Genomic DNA, 20,963 nt, shown 5'->3' with positions numbered 1-20,963 from the left:
TTTGTCGACTTTTGAAAACTAAGAATATTCCTTAAAAATCACACAAATAACCTAACCGAATTTTCTCAACTGTTTGCAGGAAAGGTCCCAGTGCTGAACCTAGGTGTCCAGCACGGAGTAAGAAAAGTATCTAAAAAGTAACTTACCTGTGAATTTAATTTCCTTCCGTAGGATAACATTGGGGGTTCTTTGTGAAAATGTTGTCAACTTAAGAAATAAAAGAATATTCTTTAAAAATCATTCAAACTTTAAAAACGTAATTACTTACCTGTTTTACGTAGATGTCCCAGTGCTGAATCTAGGAGTCCAGCACTGGATTACAAAAGTAACGCAAAAGTAACTTACTTGCTAAGTGAATTTCCTCCCATAGGATAACATTGGTGGTTCTATTTGAAAACATTTTTAAGTGTCAACTTTTGAAATACAATAATATTCCTTAAAAATCATACTTTTAACCAAAACGCATTTACTCACCTGTTTTCAGGAAAAGTTCCAGGGCTGAATCTAGGATCTAGTCCTGTGGTTAGATAAGTAATCTGAAAAGTAATTAACTGCATTTTTCTTAAAAAGCCCATGCAATTGAATGTACTATACCTGCAATGTGTTGCAATCTGCTCTCTTAAATCTGTCATCAAAACCAGTACCAGTTATACTGCAATTCTGAACTGTATTCAAACAAGACAATTACTACTGCAAAGTATTTATATGCTTCCCCGTACCAGGCTTGCTTGGTTCTAGAAATAAAACAGTATATTTTCTTAAAACAATTGGCCTAGATTTCAGTTCTTGTATGTGAGACCATTTGCTGACTGAGTGTGTACATCAAATGCTTTACACTGTCCTCTGATACTTCCTTACTGCTCGACCACACTACCACTTTAGAGAGTAAGGTTCTATCTAACTTTAACCTCTGCCAAACCTCTGGAGACTCTTGGACTTTATACACACTGTACCTCACTTTGGTGCAGTATATATAGAGCCAGTTTCTTACACCCTGCAACCGATTTAGCTACCTACAAAGAATGTGGCTTCGAGCAACCCCAGTCTCCATTGAAACTCATTGGGCTGAACTCTGATTTTTACCACTGCACCCTGTGCTGCTGGTGGTGCAGTTTTGATACTTACCTGACCCCTGCCCCTTGCTGACCGTTGGTCCCGAAGACTGGAGCTGCAAGTTGCGTACTTCCTGTTTAACCGCAATATTGTTTCCCCCATAGGATAACGTTGAACTGTTCAGAAAAGTGTATTTTTTTTCTCAAAGTGAATTATTTTTAATCTGAAACGTAATTGCCTTATTGCAAAGATCTTGGTTTGGATCTTCTATTTGAGTCATATGTCCATCATTGGTCAATGGTTTCCAGTGATGTCTTGCACTCCTTGGTTAGGCCCAAGGCTGCTATGCCACACTACAACTAATAGAGCACTTTAGGTTTTACAATGAGCCCTGTACACTTTTCTGGAACTGGGGAATCCATGGACTCTGTGCCCAGTATAACCCCCTAGTGGCATACCATATACAGCCAGCTTCCTACAGTTAAGTTATACATTTGTAATGTGAAAGTTAAAGTTATGTTCTGCTTTTAAGTCTTGTCTGTCGTTTTCCTTAAATATGTCTTGTTGACAAGCTTGATCAATGTTTTGGAACTGGCAAGTTAACTCTCTCCAAACATTTTTCCGTTGTTTAGCGAAACCTCGTCCTTGATTTCATCCAGTCAAAGTCAGGAGGCTGGTTACCAGAGTAGTGCCCACCAGACAGCAACATATACCTCTCAGGGCAATGCTCAGGGTCCAATATATGAGCAGCGATCCACACAGACCCGGCGGTTTCCTAACTCCATATCCTCCTCCCCACAAAAGGACCCAATGCAGCCTAAGGTATGCAGACCTGTGCTTTCGAACAGATTCTCTGTATGCAGTACACAAAGTACTCTGAAAATGGTTTGCATCCATTGATATCACTCTTCCGTCTCCTCTGTCTCTACAGAATGGCTTCAGTGCTGTGCCACCCACGCAGATGCAGTCGCCTCCAGCGTTGGAATGTGAGTTTGTTTGGCATTCTCATGTTAAATTTTGGTATGGGTGGAAGGTGCTGGTAAGGTGTTTTTAGGTTGTTTTTTTTATTTTTATTTTTAAATAGGTATTTGCTTGGAGGTAAAACTTGTGTCCTTCAATATCATTTTCCATGACAATCTTCACAATCTGCAGCAGTCTTCCAAACCTCTACTGCCTTTTTTATGCACGCTTTCTGTAGCTCTTGTGCTCCCTATAACTACCTGTTCGAGGCATATGAGCTGCAGATTGTACACTTAGCATAGATCGCCATCTGGTGTTGGGCCCGGATGTTTGCAGTTTGTTTTTCTTCTTGGACAGTCTTTGGAAGTCACGAGTTTGACTCCTCCTTCGGTCCGTACTGCGCATGGGCTTCGGCTCCATCCTCAGATTGTTTTTTTCCGCCATCGGGCTCGGATGTGATACTTCGTGCTCCGGCTTCGAACTTCTACGGTTCCAGCCTCGACGGAAAATCCTCGTATCTTCGAGTTTCTTCATCATCATCTTCATCTCTCGAAGCGGCACTTTTCTCCATCCCGTACATCGGCACCGGCCTTCGGGCCCTCCTCGACTCCGGTCCCGGCCGATGGAAAGGACTCCGTTCAAAAAGTGCCCAAAATGTGGGTCTAAATTTCCCCACACCGACCTCCATCAGGTGTGTAATCTTTGCCTCTCTCCAGAACACGAGGCCAGAGACTGCCCCGCCTGTAAGTCTTTTCGATCGAAGAAAACCATCCGGGATCGAAAAGCTCGACGCACCATGGCGCACTCATAGTCTGCAGCTCCACCGGACATCTTCGGAGACGGCGCCGAAGCTTCGGGGCAAACACACCGAGCAGGAAGAAGACGTCGTCAGCGCTTCCGAAGCCGACGACTCCGACGTGGAGGACATCACACCGGCGCAGCGGGCCGTGAGTACTGTGCCCCCTCCCACCCCCGCGCCCAAAACCAAAGAGACTCAGGTTACTCCCTCGCCTGCCGGCCTGGGCAAAACCAAGACCAAAGCTTCGATCACCCCACCTTCGGGCTCGGTGTCGAAGCATCCAAAGTCTCACGGCAGCTCGGGATCGAGCCAGCCGACGCCCGGTGCCGAAAAACAGCATCCGGCACCGAAGAAAACAATATCCAGCTCGACTCCGAAGCCACCGGTGCCGAAGCCTGGACTCTCGGTGCCGACCAAACACAAACATAAATCTGTCGGCACCGACGCTCCGACGCCGAAAACTCCTTCGCCGAAAAAACAGGAGGCCCCAAAAAAGCATGGCGCACACAAACCATCGAAGCCCTCGGCTCCGAAATCACCGGTGCCGACGGACGATTCGACGCCACTGGCTCTGTTTACACCAGACCCTCTACAAAAGACTCTGTCCAAAGATCCAAAGACTGGACTATTGACTTTAATTATCAAGAAAAGACGTCTTGATACTCCGGCTCCTCCTCCACCACCCAAAAGGAAGGACTCTGCTACTTCACCCCTCAGAGTGCCCTTCCCACTACCGCCTCCCCTACCTCCTCCACCACCTCCACCCCCTCCCCCTCCCAGGTCTCCGCCACCTCCACCTCACTACGATCCGGCCCCATCCCCAGATCCGGATGACGGGGACCCGGACAATTACCCGGCGGACGCCCCAATGGATCCCACTCCACCAGGGACCCCAGACCCATGGGAGGATTACAATAACCCTGATATACCAGACATACCTCAGGACGACCTATACCCATCCAGGCCGTCTCCTCCAGAGGACTCCTTAGGGTTTCATCATTTAGTGCAGAGAGCAGCACACTACCATGGGGTGGACATGCACAGTGAACCAGTGGAAGAAGATTTCCTACTGGATACATTTGACATACAAGACAAATCCACTTCCATTTTACCCATGCTTAAGGGTGTCACCAAGCACGCTACAGAGGTGTTCAAAGACCCTGTCAGGGCCAGAGTACTGAACCCTAGAATAGAGAAGAAGTACAAAGCGGCACCCACAGACCCTGCATACATTAAGGGCCCTGCTCCCCTAGATTCCCTAGTTGTCTCCACAGCTAGAAAGCGGGCTAACTCCCAATCCTCAGGAGAAGCCCCACCGCCAGACAAGCAATCTAAACTTCTGGACGCGTCTGGTAAACGCACCGCCTCCCAAGCTGCAAACATGTGGCGCATTGCAAACACACAAGCACTGCTTGCGCGATATGACAGAGCACACTATGACGAACTAGAGGCTCTTATGCAGCACCTTCCAGAAAAACACAAGCGCAAGGCTCATGACCTAATACAGGAGGGTAAACTAATTACAAACACCTCCATTAAGTGTGCTCTCGATGCAGCCGACACTGCTTCTAGAGCCATAAATACAAGTGTCCTGCTTCGTCGCCATGCCTGGCTCAGGATCTCAGGGTTCAAACCTGAAGTCCAGGCGTCCATACTCAATCACCCCTTTGACCAGCAAACTGTCTTTGGGCCAAAGGTAGACGAAGCGTTGGAAAAGATGAAAAAGGACACAGACACAGCAAAGTCCATGGGGGCACTCCAAACACAAGCCTCTAAACGTTCCTTTCGACGCTCGTCCTTTCGTGGCACAGGCAGAGGCTCCTCCACCGATAACGCCTCTACCTCCTACAAGTCCCCTCCTCAAAATACCTTTTCAAAGGGCAATCAAAGGGGCGGTTACAGAGGCAACAACAATAAGGGCAGGGGCAAAACCAACAACACCTGTTCTGCCACCCCACCCGCACAATGACTCCCCTCCGCTCCCCCCAGACCATCCCACTCCGGTCGGGGGCAGACTACAAGACTTTATCCACACATGGGAGTCCATAACATCGGACAAATGGGTGACCCAAATCATTCGGTCAGGGTACTGTCTCGAACTAACATCTACCCCACCCAATATCCCACCAAGACACCGTCCAATGTCTCAAGAACATTCCACACTGCTCAAACAAGAGGTACTCTCACTCCTCCAAAAACACGCTATAGAGCAGGTCCCCGTCAATCAACAAAATCTAGGGGTCTACTCCCTATATTTCTTAATACCAAAGAAAGACGGGACCCTCAGACCCATTCTCGACCTCCGGCCTCTAAATGCCTACATACATTCAGACCATTTTCACATGGTCACCCTACAGCAAGTCCTCCCACTCCTCTGCCAGGGAGACTTCCTCACAACCTTGGATCTGAAAGACGCATACTTTCACATCCCAATACACCCCTCTCACAGGAAATACCTCAGGTTCGTGGTGGACGGGCAACATTACCAATTCACGGTTCTCCCCTTCGGGGTCACCACCGCACCACGGGTGTTTACCAAATGCCTAGCAGTAGTAGCAGCACACCTCAGACGTCAACATATTAACGTCTTCCCTTACCTAGACGACTGGCTGATAAAAGCCGCGTCCTACAACCAATGTGTGCAACATACAAACAGCACCATCCAACTGCTCCACCAGCTAGGCTTCACGGTGAACTACCAAAAGTCCCACCTCATACCATCTCACACAAAGCAATATCTCGGGGCCACTACAGACACCTCCAAAGGTATTGCCTATCCAAACTCAGCCAGAATCACAAGCATTCAAGCCTTACGCAAAACATTCCTTCCTCAACACTCTCTTCCAGCAAGAGTGTTTATGAAGCTTATAGGAATGATGGCGTCTTGCATCTTCATAGTGCCCCATGCAAGACTCCACATGCGTCCACTTCAAGAGTGCCTAGCACAACAGTGGAACCAGGCCCAGGGGCAGCTGACGGATCTGGTGTTGGTGGACGGCCACACACATCACTCTGCAGTGGTGGAACACCACAAACCTTTCCAAAGGGCGGCCGTTCCTGGACCCGGTTCCTCAGGTGACTCTAACAGCGGACGCATCGCTCTCCGGCTGGGGAGCGCACCTTCTACACCTCACCATGCAAGGTCTATGGACGCCACAGCAAAAATCGCTCCACATCAACCATCTGGAGCTCTTGGCGATCTTTCTAGCCCTAAAATCTTTCCAAAAGCAGATTTCGGGCAAAGCAGTCCTCATTCGCACAGACAATATGACTGCAATGTATTATATCCAAAAACAGGGGGGGACACACTCTCCCCAGCTCTCCCGCTTAGCCCAGAGCATATGGAGATGGGCAATTCCTCAAAACATCTTTCTCCTGGCACAGCACGTTCCAGGCGTACAAAACACCATGGCAGATCTGCTCAGCAGACAAACACAACAACTACACGAATGAAAACTGCATCCACAAGTTCTTCACCCATTCTTCCAACAGTGGGGGCATCCTCAGATAGACCTCTTCGCCACCCACGAAAACAAAAAATGCCCAAGCTTCGCTGCCAGATACCCACACCCATTGTCCAAGGGCAATGCGATATGGATGAACTGGTCAGGCAGATTTGCATACGCCTTTCCACCTCTCCCACTAATTCCATTAGTGGTCAGGAAGCTACAACAGCACTCCCTCACACTCATTCTGGTAGCTCCGACGTGGGCCAGGCAGCCGTGGTACACCACGCTACTACAACTGTCAGTGGTACCACATCAAAAACTGCATCTATCCCCATGCCTCCTAACCCAGAACCATGGAGAAATCAGGCACCCGGACCCAGCTCAGCTCAACCTGGCGATCTGGCTCCTGAAATCCTAGAATTCGGATACCTTAACCTTCCCCCTGATTGCATGAACATCATCATGGAAGCCAGACGTCCTACCACTAGAGCATGCTATGCCGCAAAGTGGAAAAGATTTGTAATTTACTGCCGTAACAATACAATCGACCCTCTAGATGCATCCATACAGCACATCATATGCTATCTGCTCCATCTTCACAGGTGTAACCTGGCATATTCATCCATACGCCTACACCTAGCAGCGATCGCTGCTTATCTACAAAACAGACAGCATTTATCACTCTTCAGAGTGCCCGCTATTAAAGCCTTCATGGAAGGCCTTAAACGCGTAATTCCTCCCAGGGCACCACCTTCCCCTGTATGGAATCTAAATTTAGTTCTTACACGACTAATGGGTCCGCCCTTCGAACCAATGCACAAATGTGAGCTACAGTTTCTCACCTGGAAAACAGCTTTCCTTGTAGCTATCACTTCCCTTAGAAGGGTTGGTGAAATACAAGCGTTCACCATACAGGAACCCTACATACAAATGCATCACAGCAAGGTCATACTTCGCACAAATCCGAAGTTTCTGCCCAAAGTCATTTCCCCCTTCCACCTCAATCAATCAGTGGAATTACCTGTCTTCTTTTCGCAACCCCAATCTGTTGCAGAAAGGGCCTTACACACACTTGATGTGAAAAGGGCGTTGCTATTCTACATACAAATAACGCAACCCTTCAGGAAGACTAAACAATTGTTCGTTTCCTTCTCTCCACCACATAAAGGCAACCCCATTTCTAAATCAGGGATAGCTAGGTGGATTGTAAAATGCATACAAATTTGCTATCAAAAGGCAAAGGGAACATTATCTGTTCCTCCTAAAGCCCACTCTACAAGAAAGTTAGGGGCTTCTATGGCTTTTCTAGGGAATATACCCTTAGATGACATCTGCAAAGCAGCCACATGGTCTACACCGCACACCTTCACAAAACACTACTGTGTAGATGTGCATTCCAAGCAGCAAGCTAGGGTGGGCCAGGCTGTACTAAAGACACTTTTTCAAACAGCTGCAACGGATACCGGTGGTCGCCGCTAAGGTTGGGTACTGCTATATAATCTATGCTAAGTGTACAATCTGCAGCTCATATGCCTCGAACGGAATATGCTACTTACCAGTATGCATCTGTTCTTGGCATGTAGAGCTGCAGAGTTGTACACGCCCACCCGCCTCCCCGGCAACCTGTATCCGTTCCAGTACATCTTATTTAGATACAACACATGGGTTTCTCACTGTTATTACTACGCTCCATCATTTCCCTGTTGGCGAAAAACAATCTGAGGATGGAGCCGAAGCCCATGCGCAGTACGGACCGAAGGAGGAGTCACCAAACTCGTGACTTCCAAAGACTGTCCAAGAAGAAAAACAAACTGCAAACATCCGGGCCCAACACCAGATGGCGATCTATGCTAAGTGTACAACTCTGCAGCTCTACATGCCAAGAACAGATGCATACTGGTAAGTAGCATATTCCTTCTGACTTCCCTTCTAATGTAGAACTCAATAGCACTCCATTTAAAAAAAACTGCTCTCTGCTACACCCTTGCCCAGTTCAGGTTTTCCTCCCTCCTTTGAAAACTTTTGCTTTCTTACATCTTCTGACACCATGTTCACTTATTGGAATGAGCTGTCTTGCTGCTGAAATAATCTGCTGCAGATTCATCGGCCACTTCCCCTCAGAATACAAGAAAGGCCTCAACATTCAGCTCTTTCTTCATGAAATGAAGCCAAGTTCTTTGTTTTATTGAGTTGGCCTTCTTACCGGTTCACGGTATGTCTAGTCTAGTGTCCATTGTAGATTACATCTGACGGCTAGTAGAACAGGTTGACATAACCACTCTGGTCCCACTAAATCATTTTGTAGCCTTTTACCCCTTCACAAATGACCCCTTCACACATGACACTGCTGGACATCTCAAGTAATAGTACCCATTAATACACTAGCCTGGGGTGCGGCTGCTTTATTTCTGACCATTCATCAGCTCACCTTCTGCTCTACCTTCAAACAAGCTCTTTTCAGTCTTCATAGGCTTCTTCCATCGGCCTCACCCTCTTCCTCTGTTTCTCTGCTAACCCACTTGGTTTGCTTATTTGGTTTTATGTTAATGGCGTATATGGATAGCAGCTGTGTGTTTAGCCATTTGGAAGGGTCTCCTGCCTACAACTCAAGAACTCTTTTCAAACTGCTTTTATCTTGGTAGTCTCCTGGTTAGTCAGAACTTTCTCAAACTTGATACAGAGAAAACCAAGACCCTGATCATAGGTAAACATACTCTGGATTGGTCCTCAGAGTAGTGATTCTTCAATTTTGCAATCCCTCAAAACCTTTTTCATGATTTGTAACCTGCTTTTATACTTTCACTTATCCCCTTCTTACCAACTCATTTTAATAGACTTTCCTTTTCCTATTTATATCACCTCCATCTCCTTAACCATCTCTTTTCTTCCCCTTGCCTGAGAGTAGTCAACCCTCCTATAGTCTCTGTACTAGAATACTTACTTTATTTTACAGTGGCCTCCCAGCCTCAGCTGTCTTATTTTGCATGCAGCTGTGGGTCTCGTATGTTTAAGGCATGTGAGCTGTAGATCACATGATTTGCATACTCCTGCCATCTAGTGTTGGGTTGGGATGTTTGCAAGTTGTTTTTGTTTGTAGAAGTCTTTCTAGTCACGAGGTAGGTGACTCCTTCTTTCGGTGATAGTGCGCATGGTCATTGACTCCATTGTTAGACTGTTTTTTTCTGCCATCGGGTTCGGGCGGGTATGGCTGCGCTCTGCTTTAAAATCGATCCTCTGGTTCACCCTCGGTGCGTACTCTACCTCAGCAGTATTGTTTTCGAACTGATTTTCTCTTTCCGCGGTTTGATCTGAATTTAAAGAAACTTCGACATTTCGATCGGAAGATCTACGGCTGGCCTTTCGGCCCATCTGTCTCTGTTCGGCTCTCCGTCGATGGAACAGACTCCATTTAAATTCTGTCCCCTTTTCCCCGCGAAATATCCGCGTACGGCCTCTTATCCGGTGTGTAATTTGTGCTTGTCCCCGAGCACAAAGAGCAAGGCTGCGACACATGCCGATCCTTCAGGTAAAAAAACTCAGATCGTTGGGCTCGATGTCGAGATGCAGCGGTTGGATGTCACACCGGACATCTTCGGCGAAGACTGATCAATCCGATCAACAAGAGGTATCGCGGCAGAGGAGGACATGGCTTCAGCTGCGTCTGACTCTGGACCAGGCTTACAGATCAACCTCGAGGAAGATGTGCTGCAGGGGCAAGAAAACATGAGTACCAAAGAACCCCCAAAACGTCCCTAAGAAATCTAAGGCTTCTGGTCTGCACCACAAAGAGGTTTACAACGCTCCGCTGCGTGGCTCGGCACCGAAACACTGAAAAACCTTCCGACTTGGGACCGAGTCGGCCAAAGACCACTTCTGAGCCAAAATTTTCCAGCTCAAAATCCAAGATTGGTTTGGAACCGAAACCGTAGACACCGAAAATCAAACCTCCCTCTGAGTCGAAACCCTCGGCACTGTAAGGACATTTCGGCTCAAACAAAATTCCTCTGAAGAAAAAAGTGTAGGCACTAGTCCTTTCCATACACTCCCATCTCCTCTGTCTTACCAACAGCTTATTGGTAGAGCAGAGTACCATGGGGTGGAGCTACATAACGTCTTTAGAGGAAGATTTTCTCTTGGACACTCTAGGATCCCATAAGTCCAGTCAGACATTGCCTATGCTCAAGGGCATGTTAAGGCACACAAGATATTTTTAAAGCTGCTGTCCGTGCCAGAATCCTTACCCCTGGAGAAGATAAAATATAAATGTTCCCCCACAGATACTCTCAAGCATCTGGGGATGCCCCTCCCCAAGATAAAGAATCGAAGCTTATCGATGCTTCGGGTAAACGGGTGGCTGCGCAAGCAGCTAACAAATGGCGTATCGCTAATACGCAGGGCTTATTAGCAAGATATGATAGAGCCCACTGGGACAAAATAGAACAATTACTTCAGTTTCTCCCGGAAGAGTATACGGCAAAGCTCAGGGTTTAGTCCAGGACGGCAAACTAATTTCTAATGCTATATCAGATGCGCTCTAGATGCAGCTGACACCGCAGCTAGTGAAGTAAATACTAGCATCTTACTGTGACGACATGCATGGTTGCGGATATCCGGGTTCAATCCTAAAGTCCAACAATCCATCCTGGCTATACCCTTTGATAATAAAAAATCCTTTTTGCCCTGAAGTCAATCTAGCGCTCGGAAAAATGAAAAAAGACCTCAAAGTAGCAAAATCGATGGGAGCGCTTCAATCTCCCTCAGATAGAGGTTCCTTTCGGCGCTCTTTTTTTTATAGGAGAGGGTCCACTGACCCTTACCAGAACACTTGCTCTTACAAACGCAATTGCCAATCCTCTTTTACAAGAAGATTTTTCAGAGGAGGTTATCGGGGAAACAGTCCCAGGGGTAGAGGTAAAAACAGCACACCTCGCACTTCCCCCTTCCTCAAGCAAACAGTGACTTCCCAACACTTCCCTCCGAATATTCTGCAACTGTCGGAGGAAGACTTCAAGACTTTCTCCCCATTTGGAAATCAATAACCTACAAATGGGTGCTTGGAATTATACAACATGGGCATTTCCTGGAGCTTATCAACAATCTTCCAAACATTCCTCCTCGATCTCACACAATATCACCAGACCACCAGCACTTGCTTCAACAAGAAGTGCAATCTTTATTACTAAAAGGGGCTATAGAACCAGTCCCACGTCAGTACCAAGGGTCAGGGGTTAATTCCCTTTACTTTCTCATTTCCAAAAGGACGGCTCCTTGAGACCTATTCTAGATCTCCGAGTTAAACAAATACATATTGTCAGAGCACTTTCACATGGTAACTCTTCAAGTACTTCCGCTCTAGCAGCAAGGTGACTTTATGTCTAATCTAGATCTAAAGAACGCCTACTTTCATATTTCAAATTATCCCGCTTGTCGCAAATACCTCAGGTTTGTGATAGCAGGCAAACCTTACCAGTTCAAGGTACTTCCATTGGGCATCACCACAGCCCCCAGTGTTCACCAAATGTCTTGCAGTAGTAGGTGCTCATCTCAGACAATGTATACATGTCTTCCCTTACCTGGACGGCTGGCTTATCAAAGCGGGCACATACCAGAACTGTATACTATACTATACACTCAGACAACAGTGCATCTACTTCACTAGGCAGGTTTTACTTTAAATGCACAAAATCTCATCTGTGTCCGGCACAAGTGCAATCTTATCTGGGAGCTTCCCTCAACACACTCAGAGCTCCGGCTACTCCCAATGTGACCAGAATTCACAATTTTCAGGCCACACTATTACAATACCAACCCAACCAATCATTACCAGCCAGAGTCTTCATGCAACTGCTGGGAATTATGGCATCCTACATTGCAATCGTACCTCATGCAAGGCTTCACATGCGTCCTCTGCAGGAATGTCGAGCACGTCAGTGGAATAAATCACCGGGTCTATTAACAGCTGCACTCATCGCTCTCTGCAGTGGTGGAACCCTCAAAACTTAGCAAAAGGGCGACCTTTCATAGACCAGATGCCACAGACTATACTGACAACAGACTCATCGTTAACAGGCTGGGGTGCCCATCTTCAACATTACGCAGTGAAGGGACTGTGGTCAGGCAATCACAAACGTCTCCACATCAACTACCTGGAAGTTCTAGCAGTGTTCCTAGCATCAAAGGTTTTCTCACCCAAATTGTAGGCAAGACTTAGTTCGCCTACATGACAGTAATGTACTACCTACAGAAACTGGCAGGGACTCTCACACACTCCTTCCACAAAGCATTTGCAGTTGTGCGATTCACCACAAAATATATCTCCTAGCAGAAAACCTTTGAGGAGTAGACAATCCGATTGCAGATCTGCTCAGCAGACACAGGCAGCAAATACACGAGTCGGAACTTCACCCAAGTTCTTCTTCCCTACTTTAAAAAATGGGGGTTTCCACATATAGATCTGTTTGCCACAGTACACAACGCAAAATGCCAAAGCTTTGCATCCAGGTTCCCACACCCAGCATCCAAGGGCAATGCTCTATGGCTGAATTGGTCAGGGATATTTGCTTAGGCTTTTCTGCCTCTCCCACTAATTCCATTACTGGTTCGGAAGCTCAGCCAAACGTCCCTCACACTAATCTTAGTAGCCCCCACATGGGTTTGTCAACCTTGGTACACCACCCTGTTAGAACTCTGTGGTTCTACAATAAAAGCTACATCTCACATCTTGTCTCCTCACTCAGCCATGGAGAAATCGGACATCTAAATCCCAGAGTACTCAACCTAGCGATTTGGCTCCTGAAGTCATAGTTGGGTTATTTACAACTGCCACTAGACTGTATGAATATTCTCAGAGGCTAGAAAGCCTACTACTAGAGCATGTAATGCAGCAAAATGGAAACGGTTTGTCTATTGTGATAACATCATCAATCCACTTGATGCTTCTGTACAGAACATCATGTTATCTGTTGCATTTACAGCAATGTGGACTAACTTATACATCCATTAGTTTACATCTAGCAGCAGTAGCTGCATACTTGCAAAATAGACAACACTTATCTCTGTTCAAAGTACCAGTGATTAAAGCCTTCATGGAAGGATTAAAAAGAATTCCCCCTGCACCAGAGTGGAACTTAAACATAACCCTTACAAGGTTAATGAGTCCCTTTTGAACCAATGCACAAATGTCCGTTACAATAGTGATACCCTCACTAAGAGTTGGTGAATTTCAGGCATTAAATATACAAGACCCTTTCTTTCAACTTCACAAAGATAGAGTGGTTCTTCGTACCAATCCAACATTTCTCCCTAAAGTAGTTTCTGCTTTTCATATAAATCAATCAGTTGAGTTAACTGTGTTCTTTCCTCAACCTGATTCTGTAGCAGAATGAGCTCTACACACCTGTGATGTTAGACGTGCTATACTTAACTACATAGAAAGAACCAAAGAATTTAGGAAAACTAATCAACTATTTGTTGCTTTTTCTCCACTTCACAAGGGCAAACCTATATCTAAGTCCGGTATTGCAAGATGGATTGTGAAATGTATCCAAACATGTTATTTTAAAGCAAAGAACTTTGTTAGTACCCCATAGAAGGCATTCTACTCGCAAAATATGGGTTACTATGGCCTTCGTGGGAAGTATTCCCTTAGCTGATATTGTTAGGCAGCAACATTGTCTACACCGCACACATTCACCAAATACTATTGCGAAGATCTGGGAGCAAGACAGCAGGCAAATGTAGGCATGCAGTACTTTAAACTCTATTTCAGACTACTACAGGTTAGCCACCACTTTGGAAGTTTACTGCTATATAGTCGATGCTAAGCATGTGGTCTGCAGCTCACATGTTCACATGCACCCACCTCCCCAGTCTCCTGTAGTTGTAGTTCTTAATTCACATTCATAGGCATGGACCGCTCTATTCTACACATACTAACCCTCTGCGTAAAACGATCTAACAATGGAGTTGATGCCCATGTGCACTATCACCGAAAGGACATCGCCTACCTCGTGACTAGAAAGACTTCTAAGAACAAAATTAACTTGCAAGTTCGAGGCATGTGGGCTGCTGAATTCATATCTGTGCATAGATCGCCGCCTAGTGTTGGGTCCGGATGTTTGCACGTTGTTGTCCTGGAAGAGTCTTCGAAGTATCCTTGGATAGGTGACTCCTCCCCTGGACTACAGTGCGCATGGGCATCCTCTCCATCCTCAGATTGTTTTTTTCCGCCATTGGGTTCGGATGTGCTATCTTAGCTCAAGTTAGGAAAATATTTGGTCGAGGCCAAAAGGCCTTTAGTTCGCGTCGGTACTGTTTATCGATCGGGTTTCGATAGCATTTTGTTAGTTTACTAACTTTCAGCACCGACTTCTTTCGCATTTACCTGTCCATCGACTACTTCGACGATGGAATCCAGGACGCCATTCAAAAGGTGTCCGGTATGCAATGCGAAGTACCCACACATCGACGTCCATCCGGTGTGCAACAAATGCCTTTCGCCGGACCACGACGAATCGACATGCATGGCCTGTGCCCGGTTCCGTTCCAAGAAGACTCTAAGGAACCGGAGAGCGGCGAGACTCGAGGCGCGGCACCGGCCCCAACAGACATCTTCGACGAGGCCGACGTCGAAGAATTAGAAGTCATACCCTCCAGTCCCGTTTCCGAACACGACCCCGGATCGGACGAGGGCGACGAGTCACTCTTCCACAGAGGTGAAGACGACACCGAGGTAGGAGACGACGAAGAGGCCTTAGGGGCCGAAGAGAGTAGCTCCAATGATGAACAAGGCCTACCTGTTCAAACCGAAGAAACACCAGCGCCACAGCCTTTGGCTCCGGTCGAGGGATCGCCTTCGGGCCTTACCCGAGACCCATCCCGTAGTTCTTCGGCCCCGCCCTCGGGCCCGGCCTCGGACGTTCAGCGGCAGCCATTGCTGCATAAGCCAGCTGGTTTCCCTACCACAAAACCGAAAGCTGCTCCGGTTCATACGAAACCGAAACTGAAAGTGGCGCTGGTCGGATCGAGGCCTTCCATGCCTTTGACGCCAGCGCAACGCGTCGGCACCGACCGCACCAAGAGGGACTTCGGTGCCGAACTGGAATCTGGCGACATCGGAGTCGACAAACGGATAAAGGCCATCGGCACCGAGAAACCTACTCGGCTACCGACGCCAACGACACCGAGGGCAATACCGCCTGCTTCGCGTCGCTCCCTCGACGACGCCGATGCCTCACGTATCGAGGACGTCGACGGTGATCTCCACACCTCGACTCGAGGACCCGCCGGCACCGAAAAAATCCACGCCCGGTTCTACGAACCTGCCCGGTGCCAAAGCCTCAAAGACGCCCCAAGTGCGGCCTGCTGCGACGCAAAGCAACAAAACCACGGCGGCCCTCAAAGACCCGTCGGGTTCCGGCCCGATCGGAGCTCCAGCAACCTCTACGGGGCCAGCCAACATTACCTTCGGCTTGCCTCCGTCAACAATCCCGAAGATGTTCCAACTCAGGACACGGGTTACCCAGACTCCGGTTCCACCGGACGAGACGTCTCCGTCACGTGTCATCGACGCCGACACTGGCAGGATGATTCTCCACGACCGAAGAATAACTTCGGAACCGCCATTGGACCCTTTCAGGATCCCACTAAAAAGGAAGCTGCCTGTGGAATCAGAACCTCTCCTTTATGAACCGTTCCATTCCTCCTACCAGGATCCACCCCGGTTCTCCCCCACACGCTCCGACACGGATGCATTGGAGGACTACATGGATGACCAAGCACCCTACCATGTAGACACAGACCCTGATGACCAGCAGGACCCTGATCAAACTTGGGGTGACCCTGCAGACCCCAGTGCACCTCTCGATACACAGGACCCACAACTCTATGGGGCAAAAACATCTCCCACGGAGGATACTGCGGCGTTCAACGCTCTTATTGAACGTGCTGCAAATAACCATGGGGTACAGCTTCACTCAGATACCATCGAGGATGACTTTCTAATGGACACTTTTGCATCCTCAGAAAGACATGTAAAAACTCTGCCAATGCTGAAGGGGGTCCTCAAACCAGCTAAGGACATTTTCAAGGAACCCACCAGGGCACGAGTGATAAACCCCAGGATTAATAAAAAATACAGATCGGCACCTGGGGATCCTACTTACATAAAAGGACAATTACCACTCGACTCCATCGTCGTAGCGAATGCTCGCAAGAGGGCACACTCGCAAACGACAGGTGACGCTCCTCCCCCGGACAAAGAGTCCAAGGTGCTAGAGACCTCCGGCAAGCGAGTTGCCGCCCAGGCTGCCAACATATGGCGCATAGCCAACACTCAAGCGCTCCTCGCTCGCTACGATAGAGCGCACTATGACACATTGGAGCAACTACTCCAACATCTCCCTGACCAGTTCAAAGAAGGTGCAGAACTTCTTATCAGAGAGGGACAGCTACTCACAAATGCTTCCATCAAATGTGCACTAGATGCTGCAGACACGGCTGCCAGGGCCATAAACACAAGCGTCATGCTGCGACGACATGCCTGGCTACGAATCTCAGGATTCAAGCCTGAGGTACAAAACAACATACTGAACCAGCCCGTCAACCCCGACTATTTATTCGGCCCAGAGGTTGACACCACCCTCAAAGATAAAAAAGGACACGGACACTGCAAAGTCCATGGGCGCCCTCCAAACTCAGTCCTTTCGGAGCGGCTCCTTTCGTCGCCCCGGAAACAAGGGGGCAGGTAGAGGACAGGGGTCACAACACACGTATAACAAAGGCAATACACAGACCACCTACGATAAAAACACCCGAGGTGGATATCGTGGCTCCAGTACAAAGGGCAGAGGACGCGGCTACGGCAACACCAGGTCCTCCCCCAAGAACAAGCAGTGACGCCCTCTCCCTTCCTCCCGACCACATAACAACTGTCGGGGGAAGACTACAAAGGTTCCTGTCCACGTGGAACTCCATCACCACGGACAGGTGGGTCAAAGATATTGTAAAATACGGTTACTGTCTGGAGTTAACCTCCACTCCACCCACAATACCACCAAGAAACCGTCCTATGTCCTCAGAGCACTTAACGCTCTTACAGCAAGAGGTGCAAAGTATGCTTCTAAAAGGCGCTATAGAGGTCGTCCCCATCCACGAGCAGGGTACGGGGGTTTACTCCCTCTACTTTTTAATTCCAAAGAAGGACGGGTCGCTCAGGCCTATATTAGACCTGAGACCCCTGAACCAGTACATTCTTTCAGAGCACTTTCACATGCTCACCCTACAGCAAGTCCTTCCGCTTCTCAAGCAGGGAGACTTCCTAGCCTCACTGGACCTCAAGGATGCGTACTTTCACATACCCATCCACCCCTCACACAAAAAATACCTCAGGTTCACTGTTCAGGGGCAGCACTATCAGTTCAAAGTCCTTCTCTTCGGCGTGACAACAGCGCCCATGGTTTTCACGAAGTGCCTAGCTACGGTGGCAGCACATTTTACGGAGGCAGCATATACACGTCTACCCCTACCTAGACGACTGGCTCGTTCAAGCGAAGTCAGCCCAGCAATGTGCAAGCCACATGTCCCGCACCATTCACCTTCTTCACAGTCTGGGATTCTCACTAAATTACCCAAAGTCCCATCTCCAGCCCGCACACGTACAACAGTACCTAGGTGCGACTATAGACACTCTGGCGGCCACAGCTCAGCCAAATTTAGTGAGGATCAACAGCATACAACTGCTGATCTCCAAGTTCAAACCCAATCACTCGCTTCCAGCGCGAGTGTTTATGCAGTTGATAGGCATGATGGCCTCCTGCATCTTCATAGTCCCGCACGCGAGGTTACATATGCGCCCACTTCAGGAGTGCCTAGCATGTCAGTGGAATCAGGCTCAAGGACAGTTGAAAGACCTAGTGTTGGTGAGCGGTCGGGCATACAACTCTCTGCATTGGTGGAATCCACAAAACCTTTGCAAGGGCCGACCGTTCCAAGAGCCTGTTCCGCAAATAGTACTGACAGCGGACGCGTCTCTCCAGGGATGGGGAGCTCATGTACTCCACTACACAGTGCAGGGACTATGGACGACACAACAGAAGAAAATGCACATCAACCTTCTGGAACTGATGGCAATCTTCCTGGCCATGAAGGCATTCAAAGTACATCTGTGCAACAAAGTCGTGTTGATCCGGACGGACAACATGACTGCCATGTACTACATACAGAAGCAGGGAGGAACACACTCTCCACAGTTCTCATCTGGCTCAGAGCATGTGGAAGTGGGCCATTCAGAGGAACATATTCCTCATGGCGGAACACCTCCCGGGCAAGGACAACCAGATGGCGGATCTGCTCAGCAGACACAGCCACCAGATGCACGAGTGGGAGTTACACCCATCAGTACTCCAACCGTACTTCCAGCGGTGGGGTCATCCAGAGATAGACCTATTTGCGACAAGCGAAAACGCAAAATGCCAAAGCTTCGCCGCCAGATTCCCACATCCGCAGTCGCAGGGCAATGCGATATGGATGAACTGGTCCGGCAGATTTGCGTACGCTTTTCCCCCAGCGCCGCTGATACCGCTGGTGGCTCGCAAACTACGACAACACTCCCTGACACTCGTCCTAGTTGCTCCCACGTGGGCACGCCAGCCGTGGTACACCACCTTCCTCGAACTTTCCGTGGTGCCGCATCAAAGGCTGCGGATCAAACCCGCGCATTTGACGCAGAACCATGGAGAGGTTCAGCACCCAGATCCGCAACAGCTGAACCTGGCGATCTGGCTCCTGAAGTCCTAGAGTTTGGCTATCTCAACCTGCCACCTGACTGTATGGACATCATCAAGGAGGCCAGGAGACCCACTACCAGGGCTTGCTATGCAGCCAAATGGAAAAGGTTCGTCATTTATTGCGGTAATAATGACATCAACCCGCTGGACGCATCCATCCACAACATCATCTGTTACCTCTTACACCTATACCGATGCAATCTGGCGTACACCTCTATACGTGTCCATTTGACCGCAATATCAGCCTATCTGCAAACCAGGCAGCACCTCTCTCTATTCAGAGTGCCTGCCATCAAAGCATTCTTGGAAGGGCTCAAAAGAGTCATTCCACCTAGTCACCCACCGGCTCCAATGTGGAACCTCAACTTGGTCCTCACACGCCTGATGGGTCCACCCTTTGAACCTCTACACTCATGCGAGATTCAATTCCTTACCTGGAAAGTGGCCTTCCTAGTAGCGATCACTTCCCTAAGAAGAGTTAGTGAACTCCAGGCACTAACCGTTCAAGAGCCATTTATTCAGGTTCACGCCAACAGGGTCGTACTACGTACCAACCCCAAATTCATGCCCAAGGTAATATCGCAGTTCCACATGAATCAGACTATTGAACTGCCCGTTTTCTTCCAAAACCCACAAACTGTTGCTGAAAGGGCACTACATACACTAGATGTACGGAGGGCCCTCATGTACTACATCGACAGGACTAAACCATTCAGGCAGACAAAACAACTGTTCGTTGCCTTTGCCCCACACCACAAAGGTAACGCCATCTCCAAAGCAGGGATAGCCAGATGGATAGTTAAGTGTATTCAAATCTGTTATCAAAAGGCAAAACGCACATTAACTATTCCACCACGAGCCCACTCAACACGTAAGTTGGGGGCTTCCATGGCCTTCCTAGGAAATATTCCCCTGCATGATATATGCAGAGCAGCCACATGGTCCACTACACACACATTTACAAAACACTATTGTGTAGATGTGCAGTCAAAACAGCAGGCAGCTGTAGGACAGGCTGTTCTCAAGACACTTTTTCAGACCGCTGCAGCTGGCACGGGTAGCCGCCGCTAATAGAGGGCACTGCTATGTATTCTATGCACAGATATGAATTCAGCAGCCCACATGCCTCGAACTGAATATGCTACTTACCAGTATGCATCTGTTCTTGGCATGTAGGGCTGCTGACATTCATATCGCCCTCCCTCCTCCCCGGCGCCTGTCGCAGCTGCAGCTCTCAGAATTACTGCAAGCATGGTCATCACTTTCTGTATCTACTCCATCACTGCCACAATGGCGAAAAACAATCTGAGGATGGAGAGGATGCCCATGCGCACTGTAGTCCAGGGGAGGAGTCACCTATCCAAGGATACTTCGAAGACTCTTCCAGGACAACAACGTGCAAACATCCGGACCCAACACTAGGCGGCGATCTATGCACAGATATGAATGTCAGCAGCCCTACATGCCAAGAACAGATGCATACTGGTAAGTAGCATATTCAATATCCGGACCCAACACTAGATGGCAGGAGTATGCAAAGCATGTGAATCTACAGCTCTACATGCCAAGAACAGATGCTTACTGGGTAAGTAACATTATCCTTACTTTGCTTGCTCCTCTCTCAACTCACTGCATGGTATCCCTCCGTTCGAGGCATGTGGGCTGCTGAATTCATATCTGTGCATAGATCGCCGCCTAGTGTTGGGTCCGGATGATTGCACATTGTTGTCCTGGAAGAGTCTTTGAAGTATCACGAGATAGGTGACTCCTCCCCTCGACCACAGTGCGCATGGGCATCCTCTCCATCCTTAGATTGTTTTTTTCTGCCATTGGGTGCGGATGTGCTTATCTTAGCTCAAGTTAGGAAAATTCAGTTTAAGGCCAAAAGGCCTTTAGTTATCGTCGGTACTGTTCCCG

The 20,963-nt window shown here is 48.3% G+C and overlaps 1 protein-coding gene across 39 annotated transcripts in view; it reads left to right on the top strand.

Moving 5' to 3' along the window:
- UBAP2L (ubiquitin associated protein 2 like) overlaps window positions 1-20,963 on the top strand; it is a 658,575-nt gene that overhangs the window by 137,635 nt on the left and 499,977 nt on the right. For all 39 annotated transcript variants that reach the window (XR_014972277.1, XR_014972273.1, XR_014972279.1 and 36 more), the window contains 2 exons: window positions 1,686-1,875; window positions 1,985-2,039. Coding sequence is in view for 24 of the 39 variants with exons in the window: in XM_085638880.1 (XP_085495006.1) it covers window positions 1,686-1,875; window positions 1,985-2,039 (245 nt within the window). In the remaining 15 variants the exon portion in view is untranslated. The remainder of the gene's footprint in view (window positions 1-1,685; window positions 1,876-1,984; window positions 2,040-20,963) is intronic.

Source organism: Triturus cristatus, chromosome 12 (genome assembly GCF_964204655.1).
Source record: "Triturus cristatus chromosome 12, aTriCri1.1, whole genome shotgun sequence".
In the NCBI taxonomy this organism is placed as follows: domain Eukaryota; kingdom Metazoa; phylum Chordata; class Amphibia; order Caudata; family Salamandridae; genus Triturus; species Triturus cristatus.
Note: the sequence above shows the minus strand (reverse complement) of the source record. Positions and strands in the feature narration are given on the sequence as shown.